The sequence below is a fragment of the Propithecus coquereli genome, unplaced genomic scaffold (genome assembly GCF_000956105.1).
Source record: "Propithecus coquereli isolate 6110/MARCELLA unplaced genomic scaffold, Pcoq_1.0 Scaffold62, whole genome shotgun sequence".
Taxonomy (NCBI): Eukaryota; Metazoa; Chordata; class Mammalia; order Primates; family Indriidae; genus Propithecus; species Propithecus coquereli.
Genome location: NW_012152174.1, coordinates 1,926,816 through 1,942,276, shown reverse-complemented (window position 1 = coordinate 1,942,276; position 15,461 = coordinate 1,926,816). Strand labels below are relative to the sequence as shown.

The window sequence follows — 15,461 nt, the reverse complement described above, 5'->3', positions numbered from 1 at the left end:
TCCCCCACAGAAAGAGAGTCCCTTTGGGGCCAGGGACCATGGCTTACTCAGCCAAGAACATGCCTTCAACTCTGATGCCTTCTAAATGGTCCCTAAATTACCTCAACCTCACACCTACTGGACATCTCCACCCAAACATGATGCTAAAGCCTCAAAACACAGCACATCCAAAACAGAATTCTGTTTCCTCCTGCCCTTTGAAGAATTCCTATTTATATTCTTTACTTCTGTTCTCCTAATGACCCAGGATTACAACTTGGAAGTCTCCCCCTCCACCCCTTGTCAGCAGGTCATTTTGTTTCTTCCCTTGAGATCCCATCTATTCCTGCCCATTGCACTGCCTTCTCCCGAGTTTGGCCCTCAGCTCCTCAGAACTCACGGAGTAGTATCTTGATAGGTCATTCTGCCATTGGGTTCTGCCACCAAAATACCTTCAAACACACATCTGATTAGGTTGTTCTGCGTAGACCTTCAGTGGCTTGGCATTCCAGATTGTTTATAGGTCCCTAAATTAACTTCCTAGCCCATATTTCAAATTTCCCCTATATATAATCCGTAGTCCAGCCGCTGTGGACAAGTCATCTTTCCGGGAGCTGCCCTTTGCTTTTCCCCTGGCTCTCTCACCTGGGGGCCCCTCCTCATCCCCTCCTGTCAGAATGTTCCCCTTCCTGAAGCTTCCCTCAGTCGCCTCCACCACGTATCTTCCTGCTGTCCTCTGAGCCCCTGAGGCGCTAACTGCCCTTGACCCATCTGTGGCCTGCAGAGCACCCGGCTGTTAGCAGAGCCTCAGAACAAACCAGCCAGACTCCTCAGTTCAAATCCACATCCAAGTTAAAAATCATCTGCCCAGCTCTAGAAATCTTTCAGACTTGTAGGAGCCACCTTTTGGCTGTGAAGGGAAAGAAAGATGGCACCAGTTGGTGCCTATTTCAGCAGTTCTGGGTGAGTACTGGTTTTGAGCCCTACAAATAGGGGGATGAAATGGAAACGGAGCTGGGTGGGCTTAAAACAGGAGCTCCCACTGAGCGACCAAGCAGCAGAATCTTCAATGTTTTATTAGGAGGGCCATTATTTTAAAATGTGCTGTTTTATTAAACTTGTACTTGCAGACCGGGCACAGTGGCTCACGCCTGTAATCCTGACACTCTGGGAGGCTGAGGCAGGAGGATCACTTGAGCTCAGGAGTTCGAGACGAGCCTGAGCAAGAGCAAGAGACCCCCTCTATACAAAAAATAGAAAAACTAGCTGGGCATGGTGGTGCTTGCCTGTAGTCCCAGGTATTCGAGAGGCTGAGGCAGGAGGATCGCTTGAGGCCAGGAGTTTTAAGGTTGCAGTGAGCTATGAGGATGCCACTGCACTGTAGAAAAAAAAAAATCTTGCACTTACTGATTCTTCATATATGGCTGATGTATAATAGCAATCAAGCGATGGAAGTTGTGCTTAGAATTCCGTAAGTGCGCATGGGTCTGCAGGACGTTAATGGAATGCAGAGTGCACCCGTGGGTTCGTTATCACATAAACAAATTGCCAAGCCCCAGAGCCAGGATGCCTAGAAGGGCGTAGGTAATGATGATGCTCACCCAAGGGTTTGAGGTGGGTGTTGCTTGCATAACTGAGATTTCTTTTACTTTCCTATCATTCCTGTAATGTTCCAAAAGCTCAGAGACGAGAAGGTCTCACCTGGGATCTCACAAAGGCAGAGTGGTGGAGAGCATCAGAGCACCCTGCAGCCGTAGCGAAAACTCTAGGTGCATTTCCTGGACAAGAAACACGTTCACAGAAAAGTCTGGGCAAAAACGACTGCTATCATCCTCGTGCTGCTACTCCTGGCAAAATGCAGCCACACTCAAACGTAATGCCTGCCGAGCATCATTATCTGGGGACACTTAATCCTTAGTTCCACAGGCCTGTGCTAACCAGAGATCATGTTTCTCTTGGGCTCCGCTGCACTCCCTTTATGAAGCACAGGGCACTTCAGCTACATGCTAGGCAGGCTCTGCGGACCGCTCAGGGCGAGGCCCAGCTCTGCAGGCTGCTGGCTGTGGGCACGTCTCTCAGCTGGGCCTCAAGTGCCTCGTCTATAAAATTAGAATGATGGTACTGACTTCAAAGGTTGTGTGAGAATGAAATGAACTTTATCCTTGTAAAGGACTTAGAGATAGCAGTTATCTGCTGCCTGGATTTTCTCAGAAATAAGTTATAGATTATGATGATTACCATGAAGGAAATAGGGCGATATGACATTCTGGAGATTTTTTTTTAATACAGTCAATATAGTTTGCAATGAGTAATGAATGCAAAGGAAATGACAGGGTGCTGTGATGTCAGAACTCTGGGTCCTTTGTTTAGGTGGGTGGTCAGGGTGGGCCTCTCTGAAGAGGTGACATTTAAGCTGAAATGAAAAGGGAGGAGGAGGAGGAGAGAGGCAAAGGCACATCCCAAAGAGAGGACAGGCAGGATTCCAGCACTGGCGTAGTAAGCAAGGGTGGGGGGTGAGCCCCAAAGGCCTGGGAAGCAGGGGCTGGTCCAGGGGTCTGTGGAGAAGGGCCTTATAGAGCCGGGTAAGACCACAGGCTTTATTCCAAGTGTAGGGTGAGGGCACTGAAGGGCAGTAATATGATCTGATTTGTCATTTTGAAAACTTTGCCTGGCTGCTGTGTGAAAACCAGATCTGAGGGGGGCAGAGGCGGAAGCGGAGAAACCAGTTAGCTGTCGTGGTTACCCAGGTGAGAAAGGATGGCCGGTGGCGGCAGAAATGGCAAGAAGACGAGATGTGGTAGGCAGGGTTTGCTGTTGCGTGGATGTGGAGGACGAGGGGAGGGGAGGAGTTAAGGATGACTCTGAGTAACCAGGTGGCAGGTGTTGCCCTTTGCCGACACAGGAGCAAGAGTGGCTTTGGAAGGTAATTTCAAAAGCGATGCTCTGGACATGTTAAATTGAAGGTGTCTGTTAAGGGCAGACGTCAAATAGACAAGTCCAGAGATTCAAGGAGATGCCTGGAGATAAAGGTTTGGAAGTTTTTTTAGCAGATTAGGAAAATAAATGGGAATGGAGAGAATCAATCAGAGAAAGGGTAAGATAAACATGGTCCAGGCCCAGTCCTGCATCACTGCCCACGTTCAGAGGAGGCGCATGCAGGAGGGGCGGCTGAAGCCGAAGGAGCAGGCAGGGAGCGAGGATCGAATCCAGGCACCAGAGCCGGCGGGACAGGGAGTGGCCCCGGCCCACGGCGCAGACGGGACCGAGGGAACTAAGAAAGCACATGGACACGTGGAGATCCCTGTGACCTCAGTGAGCCATTTCAGTGGAGGCAGAGCCCGACTGGGGTTAAAGAGTTAATCAAAGGTGAGGAAGAGAGAAACCACATATGCAGACAATTCTCTCAGTGACTAATTGCATATAATCGGCAATTACTAAGAAATTCGGGCCTCGTGGCTGCATGGCTGTGACTCCCTGCGGTCTGGTCTGATTACGGCTCCTCCTCAGAAAGGTTTCTGGCGGCCGAGAGCCACTCACCGCCTCATCAGGGCTGGGCTCTCGCCCCATGACTCCTACAGCCCCTCATTTGGACTTTGTCTAATCACAGAGTCCACCGCTGGCCTTTTTATTTTAGGCAGGATACACCCCCTCTCGGATGGCCCACACAGCCACGCTTCCAGGCTGTCCAGGGGGACCGAGTCCCGCCGCAGAGGCTTGCTTGGCCGGGCTCTGGCCTGGCTTACTGGCGAGTCACCTTGCTTTGTCTTACTACTGTGAAATGCCCAGGAGTCTGCCTCGTAAACTCCCTGTGTGTGTTCCACCTCCTGAAATTATGTTTCGGTTAAAAAGAATAAAAGCACCTCCCTGACTGTGTGGTTAGAGTAAGATTCATAGGCCCTTCTGTGACCAGAAATGGCCCTCATGCTTGGTTAGGTGGTGCACACGCTGGGGTGGGAGGACACGTAACTGAAACACGTATGTGTGTGCGGGCGACCTGGGTTTTCATAGCCCTACTGTAATCCAGCGTTGTTTTTACTTGATGGTGTAGGTATAAATTCGCAAGTTCCTTTGCCATGGGGAATAAAAAAATAGGAATAGATTTTGCAGTTCTGGCCATTCTAGAATGCGTTACTATTGCGGGGGCATCTGGAACACGTAGTGTTTCCTTTTTACTTTCTGTGCCGTGGGAAGCTTAAGAACGTGCTCATTTTTGGCCTTACTATCTTATGTAACACGAACCCTGTAAATTCTTAACTGAAGGCCAAGCAAATTTAAATTGGGAACTAGGAGGAACAAGACGTGAATGGTTGAGGTTTCAAAGTGACTTGGATTAGCAAGCTGTGGTTCTTAGCATCTGCCAAGCTATCCTTTGAGGATCTGAGGAAAGCCGTAAACGTTAGGAAAGTGTGCCCCGTGCATGCGATTCTGCATATAAATTCAGGGAGTCGGTTCCAAGAGCACCCGCAGCTCTCCTCAGTCCCAGGTGAGTAAGTCGTCTGCCTGTCCAGAGTCACCTGGTAAGAAGAGGCAGTGCGGTACTTGTGAAACTACAGTTCCTGGGTCTTGACCCAAACCCACTAAATAGCAGCCCGGGGAAAGACCTGGTAATACTACTTTAACCCAGGGGTCCCCAACCTATGGTGAGCTGTATAATTATTTCATTATATATCACAATGGAATAATAAAGTGCACAATAAACGTAATGCCCTTGGATCATCCCGAAACCCTCCCCCTCCGCCACCCCACCCCCAGTCCGTGGAAATATTGTCTTCCATGAAACAGTCCCAGGTGCCAAAAACACTGGGGACCGCTGCTTTAAACAATCGCTCTAGAGCAGCACTGTCCACTAGTAAGATAATGAGCCACAAATGCAAGGCACATGTAATTTTAAATTTTCTAGTAGCCACATTAAGAAATGTGAAAAGAAACACATGAAATTAGCTTTAATAACATTTAACCAGATACATCCATAATATCTCAACATAGAATATTTTAAAAATTATTAATTAGATACTTTTGTGTTATGTCTTCAAATCCCAGTGTGCATTTTACACTTCAGCACATCTCCGTTCGGACCAGCCACGTTCAAGGGCTCGAATAGCCCCGGGTGGCAGTAGCTCCCCGCATTGAGCACGCAGGGCTGGAGGAGGTGTTACTTGGCGCCCAGAAGAGTGATGCTGAAGTCATCACTGTCTTGCTGGCATCTGCCTCGCTCAGATGCAACAGGTGAAGTAACCCAAATTAAAATTTGGGTTTGAGGTGTGGCCTTTGTATCTTTAAATAAATGAGCTGATGCTACGATTAGCTCTTTAATCCTAGAGTTTCTACCGGCAGTTCACTCCCCTCTCCCTTCCTGATGCCAGGGCAGTTCCTGGGGGCAACTCTGAGCTCCCAGCAATGGCTACTCCCCTCCCCATGCCCTACCGAGGCCGGGCAGGGTCTGTGAGAGCCCCGCCTGCCCCCCTGGGCTTCTCCTCCTCTGGGTCTTGCCAGGTTCTCAAAGTCCCCTAAAGGCCTAGGTGCTGGGGAAAGAAGCCCTTTGTTTTGTGGTAGGACTGAGATTTCCATGCCCCCGCCAGGGGTGGACATGCCGGGGGAGGCAGGGATGGTGTTACTCTGAGTGAAGTTTCTTGTGAATTTCTTGCTGAGTTCATGGCTAACATTTTTAATTCTCTTCACAGTTTTCTGCGTTCCTTTTGCTCTGTTAACATTAGAATGAAAGATAAAGGAATCTAAACAGTAACAGAATGTAGGACAAGTTAGCCAGAGGGAAGGGGGGAATCCCTGGAGCTCTCCCAGCCTCCCTGCTGGAGGCCGAGGAAGGGAGCCGCCCTCCCGCCTCACCGTTCTCACTTCTGGTAGGAAATGCTGCCACTCTCAGACGCCAGTCAGAAATGCAGCCAGATCTGAAATTTCTGGGTGGCTGCTAGAGCCCAGGAGAAACACATTCCTCGCAGGGGCGAGCTGCTGGAAGGCTCCCCACGGGCCCTGGGGGCTGCCAGTCCTGGGGCTGCGAGCTGGTCGTCAGGCTTCCCTTAGAGATCGGTCCCCGGCCCAGCGCATGCTCCGCAGCACGAAGGGTCCACGGATGAGGGGATCGAGTCTCCTGCGCCCCGGCAGCCCCGGCCAGCACAGCTCCTGCTGAGCCGCTTCATCTGAGCCCTGGTTCCCAATAAGGTTCATTTAAAAGTCATTAAAAAAAAACTCGGTCCCCTTCCATACTCTCTCACAAAAGCAGGCCTGGATTTTTGTGTCATAGCTCCCTTCCTCATTAATCGGTTTGGAGAGCTTGACTTGTCCTCACAGTAGCTAGAGGCAGAAATTATATTAGATATTTGAAAAGTCAGGAAGGAAGAACCAGGGTCCAAACCATCTGGGCGCCTGAACGTTGTCTTCCACCCTGAGGTCACCCTCCCATCCCCTCCTAGAGGACTCCAACTCACATACTTTGCAAAAAGCATACAAAGTTGTAAAAAGGTCAAGCAGTGCAGAAGTGAGTTAAGTAGAAAATGAAAGCCTTCTGTCATCATCTTCACACGAGTTAACTGTTGCTGAGTTTGTTTAGCCTTCTAGTCTATTATAGCAGATATTTACATTCTGATTTTGTTATTTTTGACAAAAATTATATCCTATAGAACTCACCCTTTTCACTTAATGTATCAGAACCCTTCCATGCCAGTGCATCTCGATCTGCATTTTTTAAAAGTTTAAGTAGAGCATTTCGGTAGCATGGATACGTTGCCACGCAACCGGGTTGTGTTGCTGGCTGCGCAGAGAGGAGCCACTACTGAGGCAGTCAGGGTTGCGGTGGAGAAAGGGTTTAATTCCACACAGCAATAATCAGAGAGCCAGAAGAATTTCTCAAATCTGCCTCCCTGAGAATTTGGGAGACGGGGTTTTTAAAGACAGTTTGGCGGGCAAAGGATTAGGCAATTGAGTTTGCTAAGTGATTAAGTTTGGGGCCAAATTATAGGGATGTAGAAATCATCATCGTATGTTGAGTCAGTTCCTGGGTTGGGGTCACAAGTCCAATTGAGTCAGTTTCTCAGTATGGGCCGCGGTCTGGGTGGGTCAGCCAGTCCACTGCAACACGGGGGCTGGAAGACATCTTAGAAGCTACCTTTAGATTTTGAAAAGGTGATGTTATCTGCAGAGAAAGTTAAGAATCTTTATGACCACCAGCTGTGACTCGAGAATAGCAATTATAGAGAAGCAAATTAGGGGATGGTGGCTGATTATCATCATTATTTTTAGCTAGGCCCGAACCTTCACTGTTTCTAGGCCCTTACCACGGTTCTCGCCTTGCACCCCTTTGTTGATCTGTAAAGGGTGGTTTCAGGTATACCTAGTCCCCTGGTTGTTTCCGATTCTTGATTATTGTGACCAGTCCTGAAGTGAATCCAGCTGTAACTGATGTACCTTTAGGAACCTGTGCTCATGCTGTCTCTGTAAGATAAATTCCTAGAAGTCAAGTTGCTTAATCAAGGGATGTGTTCATTTCTTATTTTGCTACATACTACCGAATCGCCTTATAAACCAATCATGTTAATTTACATCCTCACACTCACACTGAGTCCTTTTTTTTTTTTTTTTTTTTTGAGACAGAGTCTCACTCTGTTGCCCGGGCTAGAGTGAGTGCCGTAGCGTCAGCCTAGCTCACAGCAACCTCAAACTCCTGGGCTCAAGTGATCCTTCTGCCTCAGCCTCCTGAGTAGCTGGGACTACAGGCATGCGCCACCATGCCCGGCTAACTTTTTCTATATATTTTTATTTCTTTCTATTTTTAGTAGAGACAGGGTCTCGCTCTTGCTCAGGCTGGTCTCGAACTCCTGAGCTCAAACAATCCGCCCCCCTCGGCCTCCCAGAGAGCTAGGATTACAGGCGTGAGCCACCGCGCCCGGCCTACACTGAGTCCTTTTTAGAGGAATTCCTTCCCTAAATCCTAGTTTCCCAATATTTCCCAGGGAATCAAACACAGTACCTTCAGTGAGTTGTTCTGGAGCTGTTCTAACAATCACTAGAAGCTATCACCCAGGCACGGGCGAGGTGCCCCCGTGCTGGGGATACATTAGGAACCAAGCCAAGTAAGGTCCTTGACACTCTAGAAGTTGATAGCTACAGTGCAGACAGCGACGGCCTGTGCCGAGTGCGGAGCGCAGTGACAGAGGGAGGCGGTGTCAGGGAAGGCACTGATGATGCTTCCCTGCCTGGGTCCTGTGCTCTTGCGGGAATTAGAGGAAGGCAAGAAGCTGAGTGGACGCCGGAAACCTCCCTTAACTGACTCCTCCGAGTCAATTATTAATAGCTTGGAGTACTAAAGAGCCCCTGGAACTTGAAGCTGCTTCAGCTGTGGAGTAGGGGTTGTCAAAAGTACAACTCAAGTACTTTAATGGGAAACAAGGACCTTTAAAAAAGAAGAGTATCACTTCTACTCCCTCTACCACGACCACGTTTATTTGGTTCAGCGAGTAGGGATTTGCCCAAGGCAGGCAGCCTAGGCCGGACAGGTTTGTGTCGCCGAATCCCTGGTGGTTCTGGAGATGCTCAGAACACTTGGGGAAGGGTATGGAGACCGAGACAGGTTTGCAGTCAGGCCGCACTCATCGCCGAGGATGCCAACAGCAGAAAGGAACTTCTAGAAATAGATCAGCTGAGTTTCCCTATCTGGAAGACCAGAGACAGAAATCCCTATCTTGCTCCTTTGTGACGCATGCTTAAGATCTTTGAAGGGCCTCAAACAAGGCTTTGAGAACGCAGTGGTGAGGAGGTATCTACCCATTCAGGGACAGCAGTGCTGTTAGAATCCTTTTCTCACGTTTTGACTTTTCGCGCTAACCTTTCCCCCTCCTTTCTGCCACCACTTCCAGGGTAGTAGCCACCTCCATCATCATCTCAAGCTATGACATGTCTTGTTTCTCTTGATACAGAGAAAAGAAGTTGAAGGCTAGAGTTCAGGAGCTGGTGAGCGCCTTGGAAAGACTCACTAAGAGCAGTGAAATCCGACATCAGCAGTCAGCGGAATTTGTTAATGACCTAAAGCGAGCCAACAGGTAAAAATCTCCCCGTACATCTCCCACAGTACTTAGACTGATGCCTGCACGAAGGCCCAGCACCAGGGAATACATTTCCGTAACTCCTGGCTCCGTAACTCCTGGGAGCCAACTCCGGAGAGTGGGAAGTCCTCACCTGCCCCAGGTGTCCCACAGAAACCTAAGAAATGCTCAGTAAAGATGGGTCCTTTGGCCAAATGCGGCATATGTGGTCTCTTGATGTTTCATACAGTGAGCGTTCTGAGAATCCATACGATAAAAAGTGTGTGTTTAAGCCAATGTTTTCAAACAAAATTGGCTACAGAATCTTTTATTTGGGCAATACATAATATTCAGTGGAACGCTTTATTTATTTTTAAGAGAGTATTGTTCTGTTGCCTGGGCTAGAGTGCAGTGGCATCATCATAGCTCACTGCAACCTTGAACTCCTGGGCTTCAAGCATTCCTCCTGCCTCAGCGTCCTGAGTAGCTGGGACTACAGGCACATGCCACCACACTTGGCTGATTTTTCTATTTTTTATAGAGACAAGTTTTGCTTTGTTGCTCAGGCTGATCTTGAATTCCTGGCCTCAAGCAATCCTCCTGTCTTGTTCTCCCACTGCACACGGCCTAGTGGAACACTTTAGGAAACACTACTCTAAGACAGTGTCAGAACTTTAGGGTTCAGAGTTCCTTTATATTTTTAAAAAATTGAGGACCTCAAAGAGCTTTTGTTCCTGTAAATTATATCAATACTTACCATAATTAGAAACTAAAATCAAGACAAACTTTTCAAAGTTTTTATTAATTCATTTACAAAAACTCAGTAGACATAACACAAATGGCATTTTAATGCAAAATAGCTTTCTAAAAAATAATTGGAAGAGTAGCACTGTTTTAACAATTTTGTAAATCTTTAACGTGTGGCTTAATAGAAGACAGCTGGGTTCTCACATCTGCTTCTGCAATCAACATTATTTGGAAGTGTATCCAGAATACCTGGCTTCATGCAGAGCTGTACTTGGTAATAAAAGACCAAGACCTCACATATCCCTTGAACAGATTTTAGGCGTCAGATCCTCAGACCACTTGGAGAACAGCTACAGGGGTAGTGGCTATACATGGAAGGGATCTGGGGTGCCATTTTCAAGGGACAGGGTCATCTGGACTTACTTACCTGGCCTCATTCCCTGCTCTCACTCCCGGCCTATAGTGGGGACAGTTCAGAGGCCTGTGTTGATTGGTTTGGCAGCAGTAGCTTAAGGCCTAATTGAGTGCTCTGAGTCCCGCCAGCCAAAGCATAAAGGGAATTCTGAGCACAATGAGCCTCTCTGCCCTCATCCTAGGTGAGGAAGGTTAGACTGTAGTGTGTCAGCAACACGCTTCTGTAACTTACACTTGACCATCTGTTGTTAAGTAGCCATGGAGTAACAAACAGACCTATCTATATTTAAATACCAGATTTCTGGAATTCACCTACTTTCTTCTGTATTTTGGACTTGGCCAATTTGGATAGTTGATTTGAGTCTTAGAACTACTTCTGAGAGTGACAGCCTCCAGCAGTCACGCTGGATTCGTCGTGGTTAAGGTAACAGATGAGCAGCCATTGAGTGTTGAAATCCTGGTGCTGTGCCTCCTCTTACCACTTGATTTGAAATTCTTACCGAAGAGGCTGAACCCAGTGGACAGGACAGTTGTGTAATACTGTGTAATACTACTGAGGATGAATCTTCATTCTCATTTCCCTGCTCCCCCACATAGCAACCTGGTAGCTGCCTACGAGAAAGCAAAGAAGAAGCATCAAAACAAACTGAAGAAGTTGGAGTCGCAGATGATGGCCATGGTGGAGAGACATGAGACCCAAGTGAGGATGCTCAAGCAAAGAATAGCTCTGCTGGAGGAGGAGAACTCCAGGCCTCACACCAATGAGACTTCACTTTAATCGGCACTCGGGCACCAAAGTTCTGCCCACGGGAGCTAAACTATAGCAGGCCCCAAAGGAGAGAAGGGCCCCAGGGGACAGAGTACCTGTTGGGAGAATGAGGAAAGGGAAGGTTGGCAGGTAGGTCAGCACTTGGACAATGGAGTGCCCCAGACTCAGCTCTTGGGGGTAAGTGGCCCTGGTGACACCATGTGGACTGTACCCAGAAGTTCCTGCTCCTCCCCTATCCCGGACCCACAATGGCATGTAAACGTGCCGTGTGCCTGCTCAGCAGAACCCTGCTCCTGCTCTCCCCACTTGATTTCTCACTCTCCCTCCTTTTCTGGGTTAGAGGCTGCGCTTCTGTGGGATCCCAGGCATTTGTTTTTATAAGATTTTCCATTCTATTCCCTTGTTAGCAGAGTGGGCTTATCTTCTGGCGTCCACAATTTCTCCTCTTTCCTCCTCCTCCAGGGGAAAACTGACACACACTCAAGGGTCTGTGTGTGCCTCCAGCAACTAGAAGGACTGCCGATTTGCTTAACGCAACAAGGCTTTGGTTTTCAAGACACGTGTATCAACTCTTAAGATACAGGCTGCCACACACAGGTGCTCTCTGGGAGTCACAGATCATGGGCAGATGGTACAGAGGTGTTACTTACAGTTCCAGATACGCTGGAGTTATAAGCAGAGCAACACCAGGGTGCTGGAATAATTCTGTACCCGGAGATTAAAAACTTCCTTCAACTTCCATTTTGGAGGCAGGGCTGAGAAGGGAGCTCTCTTTTGATTCCGGGATTTTTCCCTCCCAGTAGAGCTTTATTAATAGCCAAGACGTAGAGCTGAGAATCCTTCTAATATGTGCAGTGGAAATAAAATTTTAAGGGTTTCTTCAAGAGCAGAGAAGCATTATTATCACTTGCCGCCCCAGGGCACTACATAATTGCTGTTCTGCTGAATCAAAACTCATCCACATGAGTATCTTTGTATTGCTGGACCTGTCTCTATATACAGGTGAGAGGCTGTGTACTGTCAGACATGGAGGAGATAATGAATGTTTTGCAAAACTGATCCACCTACTTAAGAGTGCTACTGACCGCACCAAGTTCAAGACTTAACTCCTGCTGTCATGAAGGGGACAGGGTGAGGGAATAGGTTGGTAAGGTCGTCTTTCTTTCCCCAGATGGTGATGGTTAGTTAGCAGATGGTGCTTACAAGGTTAAATTTCAAGCAAAATGCTAACAGGGCCAGGCAGGACCAACGTACCTAAATTCTTTCAGGATAGTCTTTTATCTGAACATAAATCCATTATTCCTTTTCTACAGCAACCTTCACTGTTTTACCCCTTCTTTGTCTTTCAGTCCAACACTGATACATTTGAAGGACCACTTTGTGGTTTTTCAGTAGCACTAGAGAGAGAATCCACCCAAGCTTCCCTATGAGAAATGTATTCCAATGCCATGGTTAACTACAAATTAAAGTTTCTGCTTTTGACCAGGTCACTGTAGTAGAGTCATCAGGTCCATAAGCTTTGGATGGGTCTCTTCAGAGAGCATGATGCAAATTCCTCGGCCTTCTGTACAATGGGGAAGGATACTCCAGCCACCACCTAGGAGGGCAGACAGTTTTATCCTAAAAGCAATCACCATTCTTTCTCAGTGAGGCAGCCCATCTCCACCCTGACACCAAATCAAGTGGTATTAGTCTGGAAGGACCAACTTTTGGGTGCTTTGATCACTGTGAAAAAGCCCACTGGCTTCTGTTTCTATCTTTTGGTCAAAGTTAATTCCTGTGATTTTTTTTAAAAATTAATTTTCACTCTTTGGATGAAGTTGCATTTTGTCATGAGGAAAATGTTTTGGCTGAAAAGTATATGCAGAAAAAAATGTGTAACAGATGAAATCAGTTTTCACCATTTTTCCAGCTTGCCTAGGGAACAGTCTCCCCTGAACAAACTGGGACGTGCATGGCTTTCTCTTTTGCCATTGAACAGGTATCAAAATGGACAGTTTTCATTTGCACCACGCCCTGTGGCTGAAGCAGGAATAAACTCCTGCCTGCTGACTTCTGCCTCCATTCTTGCTCCAGGTGAAATCAGAGACCCCGCCCCTTAGGCCCTGTAATGCCTCCAGACAGGAGAGGCCTCAGCTCCTGTTACGGCCCCTGGTATCACTCAGCCTACCTGGCCTTACTGAGTTTCTATGTCAATATAATATTTTCAAATATGTGGTGATCTGGGTGAAAACTGTTTCCAAAGCAAAAGTGTTACTTCTATAAAATATGTAAAATAAAAAAGCTATAAATAGTTGATTTCCTTTCCTTGTATTTTTCAAGTACTCCCCAAGACATGATCCTTGTTGAAAGTGAACTAGCAGGCACTTGGTTATGCTAATTGTGGGAACTACTGAACTGTGCAGATTAAATAAATGACTGCAGGGGGGTAATTTTCCTTTTCTGTATAACCTGGCTCTACTGTATTTCTCTCTAAACAGGAGATGGTTTACATCAACATCTCCATCGGGGGTAAACAACGATCTTGATTTTAACTTGTATTAAGTTTTTAAAACCTTCAGAATTTCATATTTTTCTTTTCACCAGTTTCCTAAGTGGTTGCCCCTTTTAGACAATCACCTCCCCTGTTCAGAGTTCAGTCTTTGGCTCTTGGAGAAATGGGCATGGAGCAAAAGAACCCATTTCCCAGTTCCCTTGAAATATATTTTTCTCATTGCTGAATTGAGGCAAATAAAACGAACTAGGCAAGGAGCCTGCTGTCCACAGCTGCAGTGCCATGAGCCTACCAGCTGGATCTGATGTTCTGCCAAACCCCAGGGGCACCAGCTACCAAAACTGCCATGGAATTGTAGGCAGTAAGATTCCTTAAAGTTACTTAGGATTAAATATACTGTGATCAGATAGTTGAGACTTATCACACCATCCCTCTCATGCTTTAGCCCCAGATGTACATTAGATATTTTATCATTGCCAGTGGAGATAATTACCTGTTTCATAGTCACTCTCATCTGCTGGCATGTCAGGTTTCTGAAGTTAATGTCCATGCTGCCTGAAACTGGAATGTTAGGTTAATAAAAGAAATTAAGTGCCAGTTAAACATAATTGCTTAATTCTCCTTTTAGATGCATGTACTTCTTACTAAGTCTTCCTCTGAGCCCACAGCAATATTTTACAGAAACCTCAGAGAACTCTAAATCAGAACCTTGACATTCTACTGCAGAAAGGCAGTCCAAACTAGAGCCTATCAGCTTTTCCTTAAAAAGTGTTTGTTAGGATGAGGACATAGTAAGGGTTTTATCCCTCCAAGGAAAACCTGAAACTATTTGAAAGTCTTCTAGTTCCTAGCTGGATCCAGATTAGATTTTAAGTTAGAAAAAAAAAAAAAAGCCTCATAGTTACCTGAGCAAGACTGGACTCTAGCCTGTGTCACTGGCATGAATTAATTTACATAGTTGCCTGTTCCCTTCTAAAGGTGCTTCCTATGGCCCACGAAAATTATCCTGCAATTATTTTTTAATTCTACCATCTCATGCTTATGTTTTAAATGTGGTATCAACACTATAGAAAAACACTCAAACTTATATTAATGATTTAAGTGTCCTTTCCTCCATAAAGCTTTAAACCATTTGCAAACACATAAATAGGAGATATCCCACTCGTTCTATGAACTATTTATAGCTTCACCTACTTCTGGATGCAGGAAACAGAACTATAGTTTAGTTAGGAAGTTTTTAGAGCCCAAAAAGAATTCTCTAATGGGTGAAATTTCTGCACTGAACTTAATTAGGGTGCAGCCATACAGTCGCCAAGGTTTTTGCAGGGCAGGGGAAGCTTAAGTCACGTTATGTTTTTTCTGCAGAGAGTGACAGCTTTCTAGAACACTACAACATTTTCAGGAGAAAAAAAAATCATATAGCAACAATTTTCTGTTTATCCAATGGAACAGCCTCTTTGATAAGGAATAATAAAACATCTGACTCACCTTTGAGGCTTACAAACTCTAAAGAGTTTCTAGAAGAGGCATAACTTGTTCCAAAACAAAAATTATGCCTTTGCTACACAAACAGTTCTTGAAGTTTATCTAAATCCTACTCTAATTAATTGAAACCTTGTGTTTATATACAGGTCAGGTTAAAAGCAAGCTCTGAACCCATGGCCTTCAGAAGTACCGTCCATTTCACACACTTGAAGTTACTCTCTAATACATTTGTATTCACTAAGACAGATATGCCTTTGGCTGCCAAGAACTAACGTTAGAATTGGAAACAGAATTATCAATTAATGTAATGGTGACTGCTGTCACCGCAGCATCACTGAACACTCCATGGGTGTTAAAATATCAACGAGTGGGAAAGAGTACAAAGCTGAATAGCAGCTGGTCATGTACTCTCATTTGGCTAATACCTGGGTAGAGAAAGACAGTTTCACATGCAACCATTACATTTTTGGTTAAGAATTATACTGGATAAATTCTCTATCACATTGCATCTGAGAGAGATTTTGCATGAGACCAAGAAAAA

The 15,461-nt window shown here is 46.2% G+C and overlaps 1 protein-coding gene across 1 annotated transcript in view; it reads left to right on the top strand.

Moving 5' to 3' along the window:
• Positions 1–13,201, top strand: part of MCC (mutated in colorectal cancers) — a 250,775-nt gene extending 237,574 nt beyond the window's left edge. The window contains exons 15-16 of the mRNA XM_012659508.1: positions 8,907–9,029; positions 10,770–13,201. Coding sequence (XP_012514962.1) covers positions 8,907–9,029; positions 10,770–10,950 — 304 coding nt within the window. The 3' untranslated portion in view covers positions 10,951–13,201. The remainder of the gene's footprint in view (positions 1–8,906; positions 9,030–10,769) is intronic.
• Positions 13,202–15,461: the final 2,260 nt, after the last annotated feature.